The following is a 23,557-nucleotide window of genomic DNA, read 5'->3' on the forward strand; positions in this document are numbered from 1 at the left end:
GGGTTTATTCCCAAGGGCAGAAAACCTTTCCTTTACTGAAATTTGGCAAGTCACTTTCAAAACAATGCAATTTTTCTGAGTCTGAAAACCTGATTTATTGCTTAATCCCCGCAGAGGATATAGAAAGTGTCATATGTTGTACATTCTATGGTGTTCTTGTCTAGACAGAGTATTAGAGTAGGGTTGCAAAGATACTCAGGAACATCTGCAATTTTAAATGCAAGAGGACTGTATTACTAAGTACCTTCTCAGCTGCCAGTTGCTTTTCAATGCATACTTAGGTTTTTCAATAAATACAAACTTCTCTGGTTGCTTCCTACTAAACAGCTTTGCCCTGTTTTCAGCTACTCACTTAGATCTATCACTAAGCAGGTAATTGCTTTCATTGCTTGGGTTTTGCCCAGAACCAGAATCACTGTCTGTATCTGGCATAAAGCCTTTGAGATTCTTGGTCAAAAATTTTAGTGCAGAAGAGCAGTAAAGACATACACAAACTTTCCTTCACAGAGGTCTGGAAATTAGTGGGTGAGTTTCAGATTGCTGACAGCTATCCCAGAAGTCCCTGTAGGACATAACTCAGGAGAGAACAGAACTTCTTACCATCATCGTAGTGGGTGTGTTCTTGGTCTCTTTCAAACCCCTGGTGTGAACAGGAAGAGACTCTGCTCAAGGTGACAGTCCTCACTCTCATGTCTGATGGGAAATGCTTTGAACTGATACCATGCAGCCTGAAAGACTCCTCTTTCCCCTTTCCTGTACCACCCATTGTCCCCTGTGAGAGCTCTGACCATTGAAGTGACCTGACCCTGCCTCCAGCAGTGAGGTGGCTGAGTGAAATGATCACAATGATGAGTAAAGGAGGTCACAATTAGGAGAAAAGTATCAATCAGAAAAGTATCAATGAAGATGTTTAGGGACTTCTGCATCAGGTCTACTCTTGCTGAGCTGACAGAGTTAATGCTGAATAGGCTGTTTCCCTAAAAGAGGTTGATTTATTTCCATCAAATATTCAGTTGCCATAGACCTCAGGTATGTTTGGATTAAACTTGTAAAACCAGTACTTCTTCGTGAGCATTGTATTACTGAGAACGATATTTAAACTGTGCCATAAGGGACAAATTCATGTCCAGCATCCTGCCAGACTGAGGAGTTTCCATTATACTGAGGTCATCCTGCTAACCTTCACTGGCTTCAAGGGAAAATAAGCTCATTTTAAACCACAGCAGTAATTAAATCTGCATGCCTACTTGACTGATTTAATGTTTAATTAAAGCAGAAGTATTGTGGTGGGGTAGTTGAAATAAATGACTGTCACCATTTGAAACGCTGACAGAATCTTTTTTTTCCCTTGTTCTTTTTAGGTTTTAAAATTGCTTCTTAGTGTAGTATGTAGGTATGCACTGAGAAATCCTTAGAACGTCTGAACTAGCATGAAATGTTTGAACTGTGTTTTCTGAGGTTTGAATAAGCATAGAAGGCTTCCATCAGATAAAGGTGCAGAGTACAAAAAAATAATGAATTTCACACCAAATAATTCATTGTATTTTTGTGTATACATCTGTGTAACACTTGCTAGCCATTAGCAGGATGAAGTTTCTTTGATTAAGAAAATGTGAGACTGGTTTACAATGAGCTATGCAATTTTATGTGGGTAGAAGTATTGAACTATAGTCAGTCTATGAAAATGCACAAGTGAATTTGTGTTTTGCTTCAACTTTTTAAACTGGATATAGTAAACAAGTAGGGATTTTTCCTCATGGAATTGCAAATTATCTGTAAAACAGAAATCATTGCTTTCTGACGCTGTACCAGTCTAGTTTGTTCAGAACCTCCTAGCTAATAATGCACATGTGCCTCACAGGTTCACAGCTACTCGCAGGCAGCTCTTAGTCTACTGAGGCAGAATAAATACTGTATTCATTTACTGCTAAGGGATCACTTGTCATAGGTCTTTGACAATTGCTGAAAGAGCTTTCTTGGCATTCTTGGGCTCTTGAATTTCAATGCTTTTTCTTATTAATTACCTTTTTAATTACTCACCAACCACCCTGATTTTTGTTGCAACATGCTACTGCACTAATCTACAGAAATTGAAAACAAAAGATTGTAAGAGAAAAATTACCCATTGAGTAATTGGCTTATGGAGACATATAGTGAAGGAGTAAGAAACAAGTGCTCTCCTAGAAAAGTTCTCTTGTGATTTTGAAAGTCTTCTATCTGATTAGAAATTTGCAAGATTTCTTGACAGATGGAAAAAAATAAACACAGCAAGGTTGAAGCTTTGAAGTTAAAATTGAAAAGGTGTTTGAAATACAGACTTCGTTTTGTTTAAAACAATAATGAATTATTTGAGTGGGCAAAACCCCCTAATATTGCCACTGTTATAGGATCCTAAGGACATAGGTTTAAATGAAAATAATAATGAAATTATAAAAAGAGTGGATTGAGTTACATGGGCCTATATGGTGTGGGCCCCTGAAATGTCCTCTGGTTTGCTGAGATGTGTCACTGATCCCCTTTGAGTGCCAGTTGTGTTTTGGAAATTGCTGGGATCCCCATCCAGGAGTTCTGCATCTTCTGTCACAGCATGGCATTTTGGTACTTCTTTAGTTGATGGGAAGATTTTTGTATAGTACGGTATCCTTCATTAAAGGCACTCCCAAATCAATAAATCACAATAGATTGCAGAGACTACCCTAGGAAATGAGGACACTGTGTGCTTCCTGGGCTAAGTCACAATTTTTCAGGTAATTATTTTTCTAGACCAAGTGAAATTTTGGCTCTTCCCCTATTTCTTATGGGAGGATATGTTTGTTATTTTTCAAAATCACTAGTAGAACTGGACATCATTAGTCACCCTTGAAATATTAGGCACAATGCTTAAACCATAGTCAGATAAAATTCCAGGTTTGATCTTGATCTAAGCTAACTGTGGCTGATAGCAGTCTCTGTCTCAAGGGATGACATGCTAATGCACTGCATGAGAGGTCAAGTGGCACTGGTCAGGCTGAATATTCTGTGGAAAGTGTAGCACTACCAAGCATATGGTACATATGCATTAGAGCACCGCTCTCTTATTTTAAATGATAACATTTACACTACTCCCCTATGCTGTATTACTAAAAGCCATTAAAATAACATTTTGGTTATGGCACCATCTGAGGTAAAAGCACCGTGCTTTCAAGAATGACTGGTTTGAAAAATTTTAATTTTCAATTAAGCTTGAAAGGACAAAGTGCAAAATTAACTAACTTGCAATTAATTTCAGTAGTAATTATGTAAAAAATTCCAGGCATACAGAAGATGAGAAGCATGGCATAATTAGTTGTGGAGGTTTTTACTGCTGTAATTACAGTGATAAATATGTATGAGGCTGTTTGGGGAAGGGAAGCACAGCAAGCAATTGTATTTAATTAAACTTTTAGCTGGCTTAGTTATGGAGACTGCTCTTTGTTTTAATCCCTTCAAAACTGCAGTGACACTCCCAAGGCAGGGTAGTTACACCCCAGTGTGTGAAAATTGCATTTTAGGATTTATTTTTCCTAGGTAGAGGTCTCCCAGGTCATCTGTCACTTTATGAATCACAGGTAACCACTATGTTCCAATTTTACAGCTCTTGAAACTTTTGTGAAAAGCCCAGTGAAAGCAAATTGCACAATTTGTTGTTTGTGTGTTTAATATGTTCAAAGAGAAGGATGTAGAATTGCACAGGTGAGCATGATGCAGAGGAACAATCAAGCACAAGGTAAGAGTGACTGCTAAGCAGTTCTGTTAGGATCAGTCAGGCCTTCAGCATCCAGAGGTCTTTGTTTATGGGGTGCTTATCTACAGGAACAAAATCAGCGGAAAAATTAAAGCTATTTGTAAAGGGAGCAAGGAGTCATGCAGACCAGTGTGTGTCTTTTATTCAGTATTTTTTAAATACTTGGTGTGTTCCACTTAGACTAGAATCTAGTGTGATTTGGTCTTTTTCCTTTTAATTTTCTTTCCTAATTTGTGTTTAGACAAGTTTTTAAGCTGAGACATAGGCATATTAAATCAGCCTCCATCTTTAACGTGTGAATACTGTATGTAGACAGCTTGTTAAAATATCACACAGTGCTGGGGAGGACAGGACTGGGTTGCTCAAGGATAATTAAGTGCACCTTAAGAGTAAAGCAATAAAGCTGCCTCCTCTTTGATAATAAAGAAAAAGTAAATAATTCATTATGGTCTCTCTGTGTGTGGAGAGTAGGGTATGCCTGATGGAAGCTGAGAATTCCCAATTTCTGATCCTGACTGACAGTCTTTAGCTCTGCAACTTGAAGTGAATTGTTTTATTAATTTAAGTCTTGCTTTTTAGGTAAGGAATAGGTTTACCTATCTTGTTGGATTACTGTAACATTTATGTGATTTGTCTTTAAATACTTAAAGGAATAGTACTAAAAAAATACTGTAGTTGGCCATTTGCATCTGTTCTGTAAAGGAGTAGTAGTAAATGGTTTTGTTTCCTCCTCTTTCAAATTAGAGAAAGTCTTAACCTTTTTTAAGAATGATTGTTTAAATTGCAGCAGATGCTCGTGTGTGTGTAAATGGAAACATGTCTCAGCTATTACAAATTAGGCTTCCTAGAAGCTTTTACCCAGCCCACACAGTCCCCCAGATTTTGTTTAAATTTAGTCATGAAGCATCACTTTACCTATCTTCTGTTCTTCCTGAGAAGTGTTTCATTAAATTTGTCTCACGTCTTTTCCCTTTTACCCATGTCCATCTTTAGTTCTGATCTGTCCAATAATCTAAGAATTAGTCATTGAACTTATTTTTTATAACCAGTCGCTATTATAAATTCTTCAGTGATATCTCCTTTTAATATTTTCTCAATACTAAATAAAGCATGCTTTTTTCCTCTCTTGATATTTAAGCCCTGTTTCCCCCATTCATCATCTTTGTTTCTCATGCTGTACTCTCTGTCAACCTAATTCTGTCTTCAAGTAAGCTGGCCAAAATAGGCTGCCAGTGTTCAAACGTGGTTTCAGTGGGGTTTTGCAGAATCATGTCATAATACAGTTAATATCCTTTCCGTGTGATAAGCCAGTTTTCTATTAACCTTCTTTACCACTGCTATGCATTAGCTGAAGTTTCTGTCAATAAAGGTTCATTCTCATGTGACACATTAGCTAATTCAGTGCCTTTTAAACTATGCTAAGCTGTACTAATCATTATTATTTGCCTCCAGTCTTTTCACGCAAAACGAGAACTATAAGTATGCCACCAAAAATCTCTTCATTTGCCCTTGCATACAGTAATTATCTTGACATAGTGATTAATAATTATGATTCTTGCCTCTTAATACAAATTTTAAAATACATTTTTCTTTCTTGCATTGTACACATGCTTTTCATATCAAGACTTGCACAATTCAGTATGACTAGTTTAGTCAGTCAGCCAGGGTCAAAGGGAAAATAAATGTTTCCACAATCTCTCTGGAAACAAAAAGCAAGACTACATCTTCAGCAAGAATAAAATCTGGCACTCTCACATTCATTAGGCTGCATTTGTCAGTGCTGAATAAACAGCCTTTCATCAAATGCAGCAATTTTCTCCGTTCTGTAATTAAAGATATTTTTTGCTTAATTTATTTATATGAAAACTTGCTGAAGTGAGACCAAAATTTTTATAATGCATATTTCAAATAAAAAGGTTCTGGATAAAGTCCCAGGTGCTATAATATCTTGATTTACTGTCTGAAGTGTTGCACTAAGTCCATTCACAGGGTAAATGTATCCAAGTGTCCTCTGCACTCTAAAGGAGGAGATGAGCTCCTCCTTCTGTTCTGAATGCATGGTTAGCTTCTAAGGCTTATAGAATTTATTGATTTGTCAATGAAGTATGAGCTCCTACTGAACTTGGGAGAATAATGGGATCATGTAACAAGTGATATAAAATTCTTTACAGGAGGACCTCCATCCTCATTGTTAGAAGGTGTTTTTCATCTTTTTTCTGTTTATCTGAAGACAGATTTGGTGAAACAAACACAGGTTTGTCAGCTCACCAGGAGAAATAACCCAAATTTAGATTTTATGAGGTGTTTTGGGTTATTTGATTGGCAGGGTGAAAGTGTTATTTCTGACTGCAGGCCAGTGTATACATTCAGAACTGTCAGATTTCTCAGGGTATTCCCAAAGCACAGCTAGACCATTGCTAGCTCGAGGGGATCTGTTCCAGTGCTGCCTTCTCCTTGCCATTTTGCCGGTTGCACCTCACACCGGAGCTACGCATGTAGGTAGTAAGTTACTGTGGTGCTTTACCTTTGGAGGTGAGTGGTTCAAATTCAGCCTGGATTGCCCATACTTAAAATCTATAGGTTTGGGTTTTTTTTTAATAAACATCAAGAAAACTTTGAGAAACTCTCCTGAGACATACAGGAATGATCATCCCTGTGGTAAAACCATCACAGTGGTCAGTGTAACTGGAAATCTAGAGGCATGTGGTGCTAGTAGGGTTTATTCACTGACAGAGATGTGTGAAATAAAGCTGGGATTTCTCACATTAGTAATCTGAGACACTTCCCTGCAGTGTTTGAAATCCCTGCACTTATATTGTTAGAGTAGCCATGGTTTTACTTCTCATTCATTTCAAACTTCTGTATTAAAACATATTAAAAGCTTCACTACAATGTTTTCTTCAGCCTAAACAATCCCTTCCTGGTAGTTAGTGTCTGTGTGGACATCTTATAGTTGATGTTCTCCATCAAGCTCTGGTTCACATTTGCTTTTTTTTTTTTTTAAGTGTGATGTCTTGAGCTGGATATATACTCAAGCACATACCTTGCTCTAGAGCTAGATTCTGTTGGTGTTGTATTTTTCACTGCCACTGAATGTACTGTTCCCTGCTGACACCTGACTACATGTGATCTGACCATTTCTGCTATTTTTACATAATTTTTTATTTTGATCTCATCTAGCGGGGTTGGTGTTGCCTAACAGCAAGCTGAATAAGCACTCTCTGTCATTCAGGTAATTACTGAATAGTTTCAGGTTCAGAGCAGAGCCTTTTGGACCCCCTCAAAAGCTTTCAATTTTCTAATGACCCACAGCAGCCACAGCCTTTGAATGTTTCCCTACCACTCCCTATTTTCAGTGTCATCTTTTCTGATCAAGTGAGATTTTTATCAGAGGGTAAAAAGCACATGTTTATATTGTTCCTGGTGTTAATGCCTCCCAGATGCTTGTTAGTGTCCCATTTGTGTACACTAGCTTTCAAATGCAGCTTTTTTCTTTTTCTTCTCTTTGCCTCATTTGCTTCTCTGTTCTTTCTTCCTTTGGCATTTGACAGTCTGGGTCTTGTGATCTGGAAGGCCAAAAAGGGCTGTGCAAGAGCAACTTTCACAGCCAATTGCTGTCTTCTCTGCTGTTGTATTTTGCTCTTTTTTTTCTGTTGCATGTATGTACATATAATATTTAAGGAAATATTTACAATTTGATTTGTAGCCAGGTACAGTGTTTGTTAAGACCTTCCTGAAGGTGGAACCTAAACACAGTGAAGCTACTGAGGCCACTGTTTGGCAAGAGTTTCTTGAGTCAATAAAGCTTGTGGCTGAAAGGAAACATTAGTTTCCTTTCCTATGTCAAACAGTTGTAATGCAAAGTCAGGATAACTTTAAGAGGCAAAGCATCTCATAATATAACTTTACACAGGGGCGTTGTCTGTTGGAACCAAGCACTGAGCTTATCTGGGTTTGGACTGAGTGTCTACCCACATTGCTCAGTTGTAGTCTTGCTTTCCTCTCCAGTCTCCTTTTTGATTCCTAGAGCCAGAGGGTGGCTTGCAGGCTTTTGCTGGAGTGGATTTGCTGCTGGCTTCTTCTGTGTCGTCCTGGAGGCAATCATTGAAGGGGCATTGAGTAGGTATGAATGAATGGCTGATGGAAAGGGATTAGGTGACCTGGAAGGTATTTTCTGTCTCTGCAGATTTGTTTCTTTTTTTACTAGGAATCACAACCTGCTCATGGTTTCTAGATTGTTAGTAGCTTCTTGAACAAGTGCAACTGTGTACTGTGTATCTGGCAACATCTCTTCTTCATAATTCTAGAAAATAAGTAGGATTGACAATATTAATATGTAAAGCAGGACGTGGACACTGTACTAACACTTTTTCAAAAATCAGAGTCATTAAAACGGAGTTCTTGAACGATTAGACTAAATTTATAAACTGATTATAAACTTACTCTATAATAGATTTAAATTGCATTTAAGCAGTATTTCTTGCCATGTGTACCTGACTGCAGGCTCCATAAATCCTGCACTGCATTTCTTCAAGCCTTATTATCCTTCTTATGCTCCAGCTGCTCATAGCACTAATCAGCACCCAGGAAAAAGTTAACGTGCACATTTTAGCTGAGCGCTGCGTGTCTCTTCTTGCCAGCCTCCAGAATAAACACTATAAAAATGCAATTCAGCTGTCCTGCACAGCATCCCACATTCAGCTTCTTCCAGACATTCTGTTGAAATAACATGCATTTTTTTTTCAGGCATATAGATCACTCAGGATAAATTGGTAACAGTTCTGCAATGGGTGTAATTTCTTTTTCACAGTTGATAGATGATAAAGACACAAGCATTTCGTCCACAAATTTTCATTTTAATTAGTTTAATTTTTGTTTTTATTTGTTGGTTTTTTTCTGCCTCCTAGGTATTCACATGATTCCAAGGAATATTAGTGGAGTATGTAAGGGAAACTTGGATTCTAAACACTTAGGAAAGGCAAAGCCTCCTGTGGCCTTTGCCAAACCTGTTTTCTGTCATACTTTTGACTCGGAATTGTACTGATGACCTTTCAAAATTAATCAAGGTAGGGAATGCCTTTGCACTGGCAGGGAGCTGATACAATGTCCAGGCTCTTACCTGGCTCAGAGCTCCAATTAACCTTTGCAGAAGACAGGACAGTGCACTTGAACATACATTTGCCAGTGATGCCCAGGTTTTTTGGTAGAAAATAGTATACTTTAGTTAAAGAAGTGAAGATAAATCTGATGCTGTAGAATCAAAGAATCACTAGGGTTGGACGGGACCTCTTGAATGTGGAGATTCCATGATTTCCTTAGCCTGTTCCAATGCTCTGTCACCCTCAATGTAAAGGAATTCTTTCTCATGATGAGGTGGAACTTCTTGTATTTTAGTGTATGTCCATTATTCCTTAAATATTGGAGACTGAGTGTGTTTGGGTCTTGCTGGTTGAATTTCACAGTTCTGTTAACTTCTCCATTAAAACATTATGTTGTTTTAACTTTCAAGACTGCCCTATACTACTCACTAATGGTATGCAAGAGGTTACACAGCAACTAAAGACCCCAGAGAGTTCTGTGCACTTATTAAGCAGTTGGGGAATACTGTGTGAGACTGGAACAAGGTGGGACTGGAATATCTCTTGGGAGATTGGAGGAAGGAGCAGGCTGTGCTTTTAGGATCAGTGGCTGTTACCTCCAACTTAGGCACCTTGCTTGAAATGGCACTAGAGTGTGGGAGGTGTGTAGTTGTCGTGTGTCTCGGCAAGAGCACCAGAGCATGTTTATGCTATGAAGATACTACTGTTTTTCTTCCTTTGAAGCAGATTCTTGATTTATTTTATAAACTTGGTCTACCAAAGAGCCTTGGGTAGAGATTTTCCTTCTGCAGAGCAGGTGTAATTTAGTGCTTGGGAGGGGCCAATAGTAGCACACCCCCCTAAAGCTTTCAGTGCCCCAGACTCTTCCTGAGTGGCATCTTGCTGTCATGAAATGTTACAAGAACTCTATAGTAACTAATTTCATGGTAGCCTTCTTGATGGTGACCCTACGTTTACAAACCAGAAAGAGATGACTAACACGGCAAAGTTCTTCCTTTTTATGTTTTACCCCTGCTTTTGGACATGGTTTTTGTAGTGGCTGTGATTTAATCCAAGTACACCACTATCCTATCATGTGTCCAGGAGCTGCTGCATAGATCAATGCTGGAGTAATCCTAAATTACTTTTGAGTAACACTTTAATTTCCTCCTTGGGCTCCCTCCAGCTGCCGAGTCTGGACCTTTTGTTTCTGTGCTTTATGGTAGGTTTTGGCTTTGCAGATTTTTACATTGCTGCCAAATTAATTTTAGAACTTTGGTTGCTATGACTACTGCTAAGTATTTCTTAGTTCTCCACTTATTTGCTCAGTTTGCTGCTTTTCTTTTCTTTGTGTGTGTGTGAAGTGCATGGAGTAATTATCCTGCCCTGCAGAAGATAAAAAAGGATGGCATGTGAGAGGTGAGGCTCTTGATCTTCAGGCTGACTCAGCTGCACATTTAGAGCAGCTGCAAAGACTTGAAAGCACAGCTCTTGTGGAGTGTGGTCAGGATGAGGATTTAAGTCTGGGGAGGAAGGCACTGGCAATGCACCCATTCTGGTGCACTGAATGAGACATGCTGGCACTGCTTCTAATTCTGCTGACTGCTACTGTCCTTAGGTTTATCTCTGTCTTGCTAGCTACTTTTATAACTATATATAGTTATAAGTCTTACACTTAGCTTTACATTCTTGGGAACAATAAGCATTGTTATGCTCAGAGCCTCTAAAGTGCATTATACAGAGAAATTCTGTTTCATTGCTCTGAGCTCAAGTTGTTACACTAATACCAATAGTGATGTAAATATATATGTAAATATGGATAGGTATAGCTAACAAGTTCTTCATATCAAGAGGTCCTACTGTGTTTGTGCAGGCAAGGTCATGACTGTCTTTCCAGTCATCTGAAAGAATGGGTAAGACAGCATTTAGTGGTGTTTAAGACTTCTGATTGATATTGGAAACACTTACACTTTTCAGGAAAATGTAGTTCTTGTCAGTATGAAAGAGCTTTGGAGAATGTCCTTTGAATGTGGGAACATCACTATCTAGTTTTCAGGTGAGGCTAGCCACACAAGGAGCCAGGCAAACATAGAGAAAACTACCTGATGGGCAACTTCACGAGCTGGAAGTAGATCTACCCTTTGCTCCAGCTTCTTGGATCAAGGGCTGTTCTGGCTGCTGTAGTTCTGGTCTGGGCATTAGGGACACTTGTGATTAGGAGGGAGTTAAACACAGGATAACTTTGGTGCCATTTGAAGTCATGACATCTGTGCAGATGCCTGTTGTCTGTCTTTGTCTGTGAAGCCATCATTGTTATAGACGTACCTGGAAGGAGCTTCATCCTGGTGCCTTCCCAGAAATCTTACCCGTTTACCAAGTACCTGTTAAGCAAAAATGTAATCATATTGTATTTCTCTGGCCAATTCCCATAGATAAGACCTGTTTAGTATGTGTAACACTTTCATTAGTGAATCTCTCTTCTGTGCTTGAAACAGAGAAAGCCATAGCAGGGCAAAAACACGCTTTGAATGCAGTTGAAAACAAATCTTTGTCTCTGGTGTCTATGGGAACTGTGAAGCTGTTCGGCGGGGGAACAGTGGTAACCTAGCAGGAGGCTTCATGAGGTCAAGGTGCTGTGTTGTCTGAGAGAGATCTTGTTTATAACACTGACAAGAGCAATAGGGAAAAAAGATAAGTCAGTTAGAAAAACATCACTAGAATAAAGAACATTCTGAGAGTTCAGTGCACAAAATCTATGAAAAACTTGTTTTAGTGGCACATAAAATCATCAGGGATGAAAAATATAATAAGAGTTTTGAGAGACTTAGCTGGATGCCCTAAGAACTCCAAACACAGAAAGTAAATAATGTGCAAAAGCTCTGCCCGTCTGCATTTGATTTTTGTTGTCTTTAACCTTCCAAGCTGCAGCTCTGCACTTTAACCAGTTGGAATTTAAATGTGTTGTTACAGTAGCATCTTTGTTGGAGATGGACCGTGACTCGTGCTCATTAAGGCTACAGATGTCTGCTCAGATTATGTATTTCAAAAGCTTTTTCTCCAATGAACTGTGAAAAGCCAGGCTTGAGCAGAGGATTGTGAAAGATAAAATAATAGCCTCTCATCCCTATGTCTGGCAGACTTAATGCAGTTACTCTCAGATCTTTTTTTAAACTTTGAGACAGCAAATTTGTTCACAGTCAATAAAATAGACCTCTAAACACAACCTGCTATGTTTCCTTTATCAGTATTTTCCTAAATTATCCACAAGGCTTTTTACACTCCAAAAATCTCTAATCGGTGAATTCGGCATTTCCCAGATACTGGGGTTTAAGAGGCATAAGTGGCATTGATAAACTGTTTATATGTGGCATGATAGAAAACGGATCTTCTTAAGGGGGAAAAAAGGCAGAAAATAGTAAATACTCCATGAATTTAAATGAAATTTGTATGCCCACTTACTCTTTTTCATGCATTTGCACTTAGTAGCAGAGCAGACAGAACTTTTTAAACCTACCTGGATAATGCCTGTTTCTCCTGAGAGACGATAACTGAATTACCAAGAAATTCAGTTAAATGACTTCTGTGATGTGTAAACATTTGCTGAAAGTTATTAGAGCAGAGCTAAAGAGTCATGGATTTTGTTTCCTTAAGTAGTCGTGCATGTCCAACAGACAGTTTTCAGGTGTTCTGTATATCTCACTTGCTCCCTTTTACATTGAGTGCAAAATGGATAAAGGTTCATCAGGCAGTCTCAGCTCAGTACCCCTCATTCCCTTCCAAACCTCTGAATATTCACCAGGCTCTACATAAAAAACAGAATGTTATCAAGGAATTCTAAAAAGTTACTTATTTCAACACGATCAGGTATATAGGAAGGCAAAGCAAAAACTTGATGTAAAAGTCTCCTGTATGCAAAATTGTCTCGTAGTTCTCTACTATGGTTTGTTTTAGCTGTGCCATAGAGTAATTTTCTTGTCAAAGCGTTACTTTGGAAGACCATTAAGGGCAGTTCACCTCTCTAGGACTGCATGCCAAGCAGTGTTGATAGGCTCAGGTATTGTTACTTTCATCTTTTGCAGGCTTGGATTTATTTGCCTTGCTAGAAAAGAGAGAGGTTAGGTACAGGTTGGTCTTTTCTGGAATAAATTATATCACAGCCAAAGTGAGATGCCACTGAACTTCACTTGTAAGCAGGGATTGCTAAGAGACCTTAAGATTGGCCCAGAAAACCCACTGATAAGGCAAGAATAATACTGGTTTTGTGTGACAAAAGACTTAGTTTTAATGGTAGCTGGAGCTTCCTAGTTAGAACTCCATCTCAGGTACAGTCTGTTCCTGGACAGATGTAAAGACTGTGCATGTTTAGGGAGCTGGATTCTTTGTATGGGGAGGGTGTCTCTATGCAAATCCTCAGCTCTGCCTGGGGTGCAAGAAAGAGCACTTGACAAATGAATCAGATTCTTTGCTCTTCACAGGATATATCTCTACTCCTCTGTGCTGCTTCGTGTTGGAGACACATGGGCTAGAATTAGCTGAACTGATGGAGGTGCTAATTCCAATTCTAAATTCAGTATTGCTGTGTTGGCTCGTTCAAAGGTTGCTCCAGACAAAACTGTTCAAAACAGCACCCTAATAGCTCTGCTTGTGGTTCAGAGATCTCTACACAGGTCTATAGGCATGCCCTTAGATTGCTCTGGGTTTCAGAAAGACAGTGAACTAAGTGGGAATATGAGAAAGAGATCTAAACACCCAAAAAGGAATAGAGTTACTGGTAAATAAATGATGTTTCATTAGCCTCAGTAATCCCAAATCTCCAAAACAGCATGTTAATAGCAAAGTTGTCCCAAATCTCTACAAAATATGTCTATGGTTGTTGTATGAAAAGGATTGTAAAACCGGATAAGAGATGTTTTGTTTCACACTGTTCTGAAGCTGGTCATCAGATCCCATCTGACTTTTGACAAAGCAGTTTTTCTTCAGCAATCTAGTTAACTTGTTTGGATTTATAGAACTGGTTCTTGTAGGACCTAGAAGATGTTATCCTAAACAGGTGGATAACTTTAAAAGATTGGGAAAAAAACTTGATGGATAATTCACTTCTCATTTTTCTCATGTTTTAGTAAGATGGAGATTATACAGAGAAGAGACTGTGCTGCTGCAGAATGACCCCATGGTAACTAATTAGGTCTCATCAAGTCTGCAAAGGCATCCTGTTTTCAGCCTTATGCCAATAAGGCAAGCCAAGTTGAATGAGAGTCTTGTGGTATTTTACTGGATGCCATTACAGATCTACCTTCCTTGTACTTGCTGCAGGTAGTAGTATTCATGCACAGGTCAGTCTTTGCAAATAAACTTCTTGATGCTTGCATAAAAATGATCTGCTTGTCATTATATTCCCTGCACTGGCCCTTGTCTGTGATGCGTGATATGAATTCATTTCTTAGCTGTTGAATTTAGGGAGTTTATTAAAGGAGCCAGAGTAATATGTGATGAGCTGTAATTAAAATTACTAATGCATGTCAATTCCTTTCCTTCCTTCTGTTCTCATTTACATTCCTTATGCAGAGTTGGTTCACTTTGCTGAGTGAGCCAGAGACCAAATGTTGACTGGAAACAGTGATTTCTGCTTTCTCTAGCACAGTTGCACAGGGAAATAAAGTTAGCAAAGATCCTCCCTAAGGTGTTACACTAAATATCAGGGAAAGTCTGGCTTGCAGCTGGCCTGCAAAGCTCTGGTCTGCAGTTAAAGTGGCATCATCAGTGGAGCAGCTCTATCTGAGTGGTAGTTTTCATAGTTGGTAGCAGGACCACTAAGCAAAGAATGGCTTGGGTTGGAATGAACCGCAAAGACTATCTTATTCCAAATCCCCTGCTGTGAGCAGGGAAACCTTTCACTAGACCAGGTTGCTCAAAGCCCCATCCAGCCTGACCTTGAACATTTCAAGGATGGGGCATACACAGCTTCTCTGAGCAACCTGTTCCAGTGCCTCACTGCTCTCATAATGAAAAAATCATGTCTTCTTTGTTCTGATACAGTCTTTTTTCCCCATCTCATCTCTTCTTATGTAAGTATATATGCTTTAAAATTGAGATGTTTAAAGGATTAGCCATTTTATGTTGTATTATCTTACTGAGAAATGCAGAAGCTATTTTTAGTGATGCTGGGAATTGTGGTTTGATATTTAACCATGGAAGTGAACTACCAAAATCAAATATTGAGAGACATACCTAAAGCATCTTGGATGAAAACAGTGGGTGGTTGAGTAAAGATCTTCCATTATGCTGGGCACAGTCAGTGTATATTTCATTATCTGTTGTTAGAGAAGTGTTAGTGGCTCTGTTGCAATTCTGAATGACTGAAAAGCAGTTTTGCTTGATAAAGAAAAGAAAGGAAAATCATATGCCAAGACTTACTGTGCCAGCCTTCTGCAGTAGGAAATTAGGAATTTGGATGGATCATGCTCTTGTAATTGTGTGGATTTGAGGTTCTGTTTGTTTGGTTTGGTTTGGTTTTTACTCAGCCTCATATTTTTCTTGAGGTAGATGAATGTCAGAATAGCCTGTTTGAGGCTATAGGGAATTACAGGCTGCACAGAAAGAGAAATTCCTGCCCAAAAATATATTGCTCAATGGCTGCAAGACCTTGTGGATGTGGGGCTTAAATGGTGTCAGAGGAATGTAAAGTAAAAAAAAAATTTAAAAAGTGTTGCACCTTCTACATCTCTGATTTTAGTAAGCTTTGCCAGGTGCAGCTGAGGTTGTGGTTATGGCTTGGAACTGGGTGTCTCACTTCTGGAAGCCAAAGCTATGACTGTTGGGTAGGGGAGATACTCCCATGATAATGCTCATGCTTCCTACTACAGTGTGTATTTTCCTCTTTCTCAGCTTGTCTCTCCCTAGTGGTTTATGTGCTGGCACTACTGTGGGTGAGGATGGACTCAGGGATGCTCTGCCATCTCCAATTTGCATGCTTTTAATGAGCTCATTTTTCACAATCTGAAGGAAAAAGGAAGACTTTCTTTGTCACACAGTGTATTAGCAGAAAACACAGTATAGGCCAAAAGCAGTTTTATATTGAAACCAATCTCAGGCTTTCTTTTCCTTTTGTCTTGCAGAGGCAGGGAGTGGCCAAGATTACGTGACCTCTGAAAATCAGCTGCTTTACTACCCGAGTATTACGTACGCCATCATTGGCAGCTCTGTCATTTTTGTCCTCGTGGTGGCCTTCCTCGCCTTGGTGCTGCACCACCAGCGCAAGCGCAACAATCTGATGACGCTGCCGGTGCATCGCCTGCAGCACCCCGTGCTGCTGTCCCGCCTGGTGGTCCTTGACCACCCGCACCACTGCAGCGTCACCTACAACGTCAACAACGGCATCCAGTACATGGCCGGCCAGCCCTACCACAGGCCAGTGGAGCTGGACTCCCCGCCATCCTATTCAGAGGCAGTGCTCGACCAAAGGTATGTACAGCAGCTGATTCAGGCCTCTCCAAAGCATCCCTCTGCTGGTTGCAGCTCTGGTAATCTGTGCTGCTGCTACCCACTTACTGCTGCTTTTGACAGAAGTCCAGTGCTGCGCTTCTGTTGCCTGCACAGGATGGAATGTCAGTAAATTTGAGCTCGTTCTTCTGGTGGTGTTCGAGGGTGACAGGACGGTTGAAGAGATGAGAATCTTGACTCCATGTTTCAGAAGACTGTTTTATTATATTATGATATATATTATATTAAAATGCTATACTAAAAGTATACTAAAAAGAATAGAGAGAAAAGGATCTATCAGAAGGTGAGAAAAAACAGGAGAGGAATGATAACAAAAACTCGTGACTCTCAGAGAGCCCAAGCCACCTGTCAGTGATTGGCCATTAATTAGAAACAGCCAACTTGCACCAATCACTGATGCACCAGTTGCATTCCACAGCAGCAGATAGTTATTGTTTATATTTCTTTCCTGAGGCTCCTCAGCTCCTCAGGAGAAAATCCTGGCAAAATAATTTTTCAGAAAACATCATGGCGACATGTTCTGTGTATGAAAAATTCATGGTCCTCAGGTCTGTTTACTGTTCCTGGTATTATAAGAGATTTGAGGGAAACTCAAGTCTCTTAGCACATATTGATAGTAAGATTTTGAGAAGGGCAGGAGAATGTATCACTTGTCTAGTAGTGATCACCTGTGCCAGTCTGGAATCAAAATATGAAAACTGAATTTGGAGTTTCACCAAAGAAAACCAGGTAGGTTGTAAGGCATAGCACTGAAAAAATACAGCCCTGCTCATTTATGATAAGTGTATAAAGGTGAGAGCTTCTTCAATTCTTTTATGAAGAATTTATATCATTCTTCTGCTCTGCGCTGCTTTACCTTTTACCAAGAGAAGAAAATAACAGAACTCTGGAATGGAAAGAACTCCTCCTAATTTAAATAGCTGAAAGTGCTTTGAAGTTTGGTGTGGGTGTGGCTTGTATGTGATGCTGTTATGACGTATGTTATGATGTAGTTATGATGCTGCTTTTATTTGTAGATAATTAACCTTCATTTTAACCGCTGTCTGTAAAGTCTTTCCAAACAAAACTTTTAAGCAGACATCCCCTGTACCTAGAAAGGATACAGTACAAACTTTAACAATTCAGATTGTTCAATATCACCCTGTTGGTATTTACAGTACAAACTGGGATTTAAGAATAATTGTAAATTCCTATTCTCTACGACTTTTGGCTGCAGGTCCCTTGTCTTAATGTTGACTTTCTTAATAGTTATGTATTTTCATTTTCAAGACCAACTAAATGAACAGGTGTCCAGATTCTCACCTGAGCTGATAAAACCATCAGCAGTTTTGGAGCTAATTGCTCCCAGTGCCTTTTACCAACCTGCTCAACCCTTGCTTGCTTGCTATCAGAACAGTTTTCCTGAATGCAGTGCTCATCTTGCCTGTGCCTACTTAACAGTTGTTCTGCGTGTGATCTCATGACAGCCAAAGTGATTTGTCTGTGTGGAGAACTCAGTTTGTTATTTATTTGTAGACTGTAAGCCATTAATCTCTGTCATTTAGTGGAGGTTTCCTTGGAGCTTTCTTCTGCTCACATCATCATCTATAGGTGTAAATCCGCCACTTAATGTTACTTCTTTTAGTGTTTTCTCTGGAGTAAATGTTAAACAGAAATGTTTTACCTCTTGCACAGCTGTCTTTGAGCCAGCTTTGTTGGACATCCATGGCCATCTAATTCAGCGTGTGGATTGTTAAACAGGTTGAAATTACAATGTTGCACTTTGGCCAGAAGCCTTGCTTCCCAGTGGTGGTGTGGATATTTTGAAATTACCTGAGTAATATGAGCAGGTCTGAGATCTCTTGAAATGTGTCATAATTCAAAAGCTGAGAAAGACTGTTTGTTTTTTTCATCATTGGAATACCATGTACTATCTTCTGTCCCACTGTTTTCAGTAACTTCTTACTCTGTTGTGTGTCTTGCAGCAGACCACCTTGGTTTGACCTTCCTCCACCACCTTATTGTTCCGAATCTGAATCCCCTAATCAGCCAGACCTTCCTCCTTACCGCTCTCGGTCGGGAAGCTTGGCCAGCACAGACACCCCCGTGGCAGAAAGTCCTGTGGGCACATCCGACAGCTGGACGAGAGATGTCCATGGCAGCATGGATGGGCACAGAACTCTGCTGGAGAGGACAGTAGATCAGAGAGATCCTCTGGTCAGCCACACTGCTGAAAGAGAAGTGTAACTGCTCCAGTAGTTGGGATGGCCAGAAGGCATTTACTGTGTCTGTGTGGGTTAATCTGCTGTGGCTAAGAGGTTTCAGGGGGACACGTGCCTGAACAATGACTTGCTTTGAATTCACACTGAGTTAACATTTGAATTCAGCGTTTTGGGCTCGCCAACGGTAGAGCAAGGAGAGCTAAACCTAGAGTCACGTGGACCTAGAGTCACATGAGCTCTCCACAGTATTTCTGTGAGCAAGTTCTGGTTCAGACAAGTAAGAGAAACATCAGTGCTTTGTCAAAAGAACTGATGTGGTGTATTTATTGGACTGCTTACTGTATATGAATGTATATATGAGTGTGTATAATATTTACAGAAGTTGCACACGAAAACTCTGCCAGAAGGACTCTTGTTTTCAGACTGCCTTCCATCCTCTCAAGGTGGGAGCTGTTTCTTCTTACTGTCTGGTGCCAACTGGTGGTCACAGAAGCACATGAGAGACACTCGTGCTGCTTGGAGGTCTGGTGCCCAATGCCAGTCTCCTGGCAGTGCCCAAATTGCAGAAAATCTCCTACTTGACCCATCTCTGCGAGGGCTGGAACATTCTTACTATGAAGGAGGTTTAAGCTTGTGAGGATGCAACAACTCTAACTAACCATGGGTTTTTTTTTACCCAGATGCCAGTATCTAGGCCAAATTTGCATGGGTTGTCTCAGCAACACCGCAAAGGTTGGCTTATCTGTCAAATGTCAAGGCTGAGTACAAAGGCTCTGAAGCCTCTCAAACCAACAGAGCAGGGCTTCTTTTCCTGTGTGGCATAGCATTACTCCGTTTAAAAAAACACCACAACTAAATAACAAAACAAACCCCCAAATTGTTCCAGCAAAAGCTTCAACACTAAAACTGCTATGAGGCAAACACCCGGCACAGAAAGCTTTAGTGTCAATGAGTAGTTTGCTATATTTGTGAAATACCTGAAAGCAGGTCATGCAGTGAAAGGTGTGGGCTTGGCATCCCGTCTACAGCATGTGTGTGACCAGCCATGGATACCTACCTGTATGTACATAGTGTATCACTTGGGTTTAGTTCTGCTACACCACAAGGACTCTAAACTGTCAAAATTTTTTCTTTTTTAATATACTCATTGGTTTTCACAGGTTTGCATTATTCACATTCATTTGGTTGAAATTCTAACTTCTGTAGCAGAATTATTTATGTCTGTTCTGTCATAAGTCTTGTAACGGTCTCCTGTCAAATGTGTTTCAGTGCACCTTGTTGAATCACCATGTGAAAGCACCTCTGAGGTTAAAGGTATTTAGAGTGGCAAGAGGGAAGAAGCTGTGAATTTAAACACCGCTGCAGTGCCGTACTTGTGCTCAGTATACAGAAAACAGTGCAGTGTCTTCCTCTTCTCTGGGGGAAAATTTGCCTTGAAAAATTATTTATATTTGTCTATCCCATATTTCCCACTCTTTCTATTTAAAAAAGAACAGTGTCATTAAACAGACCTTGCTGTTTAAAGGAGGTGAAAGAAGCTGACTGCCCACACCTTCTTTCTTCTTTCCCATCTTTGTAAGGTAGATTCTTTTGCCCAAAGGTTACATGCTCAGAACCCAAGAATTTGGAGTGTAGGTAAGGCAAGAACTCAAGTTCAGTCTCAGTTCTGATAAATACACCCGATTTTTTCAGGGAGAGAGTTAGGGTGGTGTTTTTTGGGGTTTTTTTTGTTTTGTTTTTTGGTTTTTTGGGTTTTTTTTCATTTCCAGCTTTGGAGTCTGTTGCCACAATATGCAAGAGACAGGGACCAGATAGATTTACAAGCACAGGTCATTCCAGGACTGAGGACATAGTGGGGAGTCCTGGAGAATTCTAATGCTGATGGGCTAGCTGACTTTGGAAGCAGATTAAGGGCAACTTTCATTACAGGCTTAGACAACCTGTGGTGAAGTGCCTTGGTGAAGATGCTCCTAGGTCCTTGGAAAGTAATGTACAAGAGAGGCTCAGATTTCATCCTTGCTGAGAACTCAAGCAATGTAATTATGCTGTCCTGCACAAAGCAGGATTTAGCTTTATTACTGACTGACCAAGGTCATAGGCAGACTGTTGTCATTGCACCGAGCAGACAGCTATTCTTTATTTTACAGGTAGATCAGACTCAGGTATGTGAATGAGTTCATAGTACAGATGGGTGCAGGGACGTCTTCTGTGATCACTGGACCCTGCTATCCCTCTTGCCTTTCAATAAGGTTCTGCTTGGCCTCTGTAAGACAGCTGTGTTATGCTGTATCAGAATTAACCTGAATCATTTTCTGTTGCAGTTTTATAAACTTTATATTTGCCTTGAAAACACACCATTGAAGAGTTTGCAGTAATTTCATTGTAATTAGTATCTTTTTTATTTTCAAGTTGCCTATAGCTGTATTAGTGAAACTAAATCTTTGTGTCCATTACCCCTCAAACAAGCCTTCCACAGGGAATTGCATTTCACCATGCGTATTCTAAGACACCAGAGGGTGTGCAGCCCAAATACTGTGTGCCTATGGCATCTGAAAAACATTGCCTCACATTGCTAAGAGGTAGGAGAGGAGTGAATATAGCCTGTTTCTTCTGTCTTGTGTCAGTCACTGTCATATATGTACATATATATATTTTAAAAAAAAGATACTCTTTCAGGATGTATATATTCATGTAACTTTTGCATTAAGATCATCCATTTGGACTTTACCAAAAGAAAAACAGAAAAAACGTTCTTAATGGTGTGATGTTTTCCCTTCCAGCTAAGGGTGTATTTATCTTTGTATAGGAATCTAGTTTTTGAGAACACAACTTAAAAGGAGATTGTGCCTTTCTGTTTGAATGTTGATTGGAAAAGCTGTTATCTGTGTTTCTGGGTGTTGTTACATATCATTGTGTAGAGATCCAGAAAGGGCAACAAGCCTTGTCTTCCTCTTCATTGTTACTTATGGGGACCACTGAATTTTAAGGACTACAGCAATTCAGTATCTTGTTCAAAAAGGTGTGCTAAAACTTGGGGTGGCTCATCTTACTCCAGTTTTCTGGTTTGTAGAACAGGTTTGCTAGGCTGGTTTCTTTGGAAATTGCTGTAGTATCTCACAGAAATTGTTTATGGTGTATCAATTCTAGTGTGTTAATACAGCATTACGCTGCATTATTCAGTGGAATCTTTGGGAAATGTGCTGATGAAATTAAATATTTCATTGAAAATCCTGAAGCTTGTAAGACTGAAGTTAAATGTTCATCCAATACCATGTGGTAGGGTTTCTTTTCAGTAGCAGGTAAAATTGGAATTGATCATCCTATTTTTGCAATTGTTCTTAACCTTTTAGTTTGATGTTAGTCATCCAAGAGCTTTCCTTTCTACTTAATATTTAAACAAATGAATGTTATTTCAAAGACTTATTCTTACAAAAGTAAAATCAATTAAAGTTCTCTTCAAGAGCCAAATTCTGTTTCCACATCTGTACTGAATGGTAACCACTGTATTGAGTAGTTCTCAATGCAGCTATTAATATATTTGAACAAAAGAGTTTGAAGAAATGACTACTTCAGGTAAATGAAGGCATGTCAGAAAGGTCATTTAAATACAAATAAATAAAATTCAGGAGCTTCAGCTGTAACCTCTGCTGAAATCAGCGTGCTGTGTATTTAAAATGAAGCCATTAGTGATTCTGCTTGATAGTAATCTGAAGTTCCTTGTAAGGCAAATTGCCATTTACCTCTCTGATACTGGAAATGGAAAACTGGCACTGATGCTTTTAAACGAGAGCCTGTGAATAATTTTCTTGGCTCTTGTCTGCAGTGACATATACAAAAACACTGACTGCATTGCAATTTTTAAATAACTGTATTCCTTCTTCCTCTACTTTTAAGCCAAATCAGTTTTATTTACACCACTTCACTTTGATACAGCTAATAGGGCCCTTGTGATAGATTTAGAAACTGAGCAGAGGAAAGAGATGACTCTCACTTCAATTAATGCTGTAGCTTATTAATCTTCTGCTCTTTCCTTTTAGACATCGTAGCAAAGACAAATGGTTTTAGTAGATAAGGAAAGTTATTAATGATGGAAAGGATGGAGGGACACTGATTCTGATTTTTAATGAATATTTAAAATTGTGTAAATGAAGAAAAAAATTTAATTCTGTATTTTTTATGTGGTGATCAAATGGCAAGTACTGTTTTTAACTGTTGCTTATTGGAAGCTACTTTGCATATAATGCCTGGAACTAAAATTGTAAGACAAGGACTTTTCTTGCCGTTCTTACTAGATCTGCGGTATTTTTTATTAACACAAGGTTATATTACATCCATGGACTAAAACATTGACTGCAGGAAGAATTTCAATACTGTGCTGGATTCTGCCTGAATGTATCCCAGTACACAACTGTGGCCTTGATTTATCTTTTTTTTTTCTTTTTTTTCTGATTTGAGGGGGTTTTGTCAACTTGAAATTGAGAAGTTACTGAAATGCTTTAAAAGAGGTTGTATGTTGAAAGCCAACCTTGTCTTAAGCTTTTGTAAACTGGAAATCTTCAAAAATGTATTCTGTATTCCTGAATAAAATTGGTGTTTTAATACTGTTCACAAGTGGGCATGTCCCGGGTCTCATAGTCTCAATTCTAGTTCTATAGCCTCCTATATGAGGCTTCTTACAATATCTTTTACATTCCATGTTAAGTTTTGTTAACTCTTTGTGGGTTTTAAATATATTTTTTAAGCAAAGTGACATTGGAAATCACATATACCTGTGTGTAGAAAAATTTACTGATCCATATTTATACCAATGAAAATTGCTTAATAACCATAATTTCTCATTTTGCTGTCCTGTTTGTGCTATGAAAGACAAGGCATCAGAACCAGTTTTGTTGTCTGCTTTGTTGTAAAGCTCTAGAGGCCACAGCAGAGGTTGGTGCTCTGTGCTGGCTGCTGTATATGGATTTACCAGCAAAGCTCGGGGGCTGTCAGTATTAGCCTTTACCTCCCCTTTCTGC

At 39.3% G+C, this 23,557-nt stretch overlaps 1 protein-coding gene across 1 annotated transcript in view; it reads left to right on the forward strand.

Annotated features, from left to right (window-relative positions):
* Positions 1-23,151, forward strand: part of LDLRAD3 (low density lipoprotein receptor class A domain containing 3) — a 71,805-nt gene extending 48,654 nt beyond the window's left edge. Inside the window, exons 4-5 of the mRNA XM_039731036.1 lie at positions 15,957-16,302; positions 18,306-23,151. Coding sequence (XP_039586970.1) covers positions 15,957-16,302; positions 18,306-18,567 — 608 coding nt within the window. The 3' untranslated portion in view covers positions 18,568-23,151. The remainder of the gene's footprint in view (positions 1-15,956; positions 16,303-18,305) is intronic.
* The last annotated feature ends 406 nt before the right edge of the window (positions 23,152-23,557 follow it).

Source organism: Passer montanus, unplaced genomic scaffold, assembly GCF_014805655.1.
Source record: "Passer montanus isolate IOZ18808 unplaced genomic scaffold, ASM1480565v1 scaffold75, whole genome shotgun sequence".
Lineage (NCBI taxonomy): Eukaryota > Metazoa > Chordata > Aves > Passeriformes > Passeridae > Passer > Passer montanus.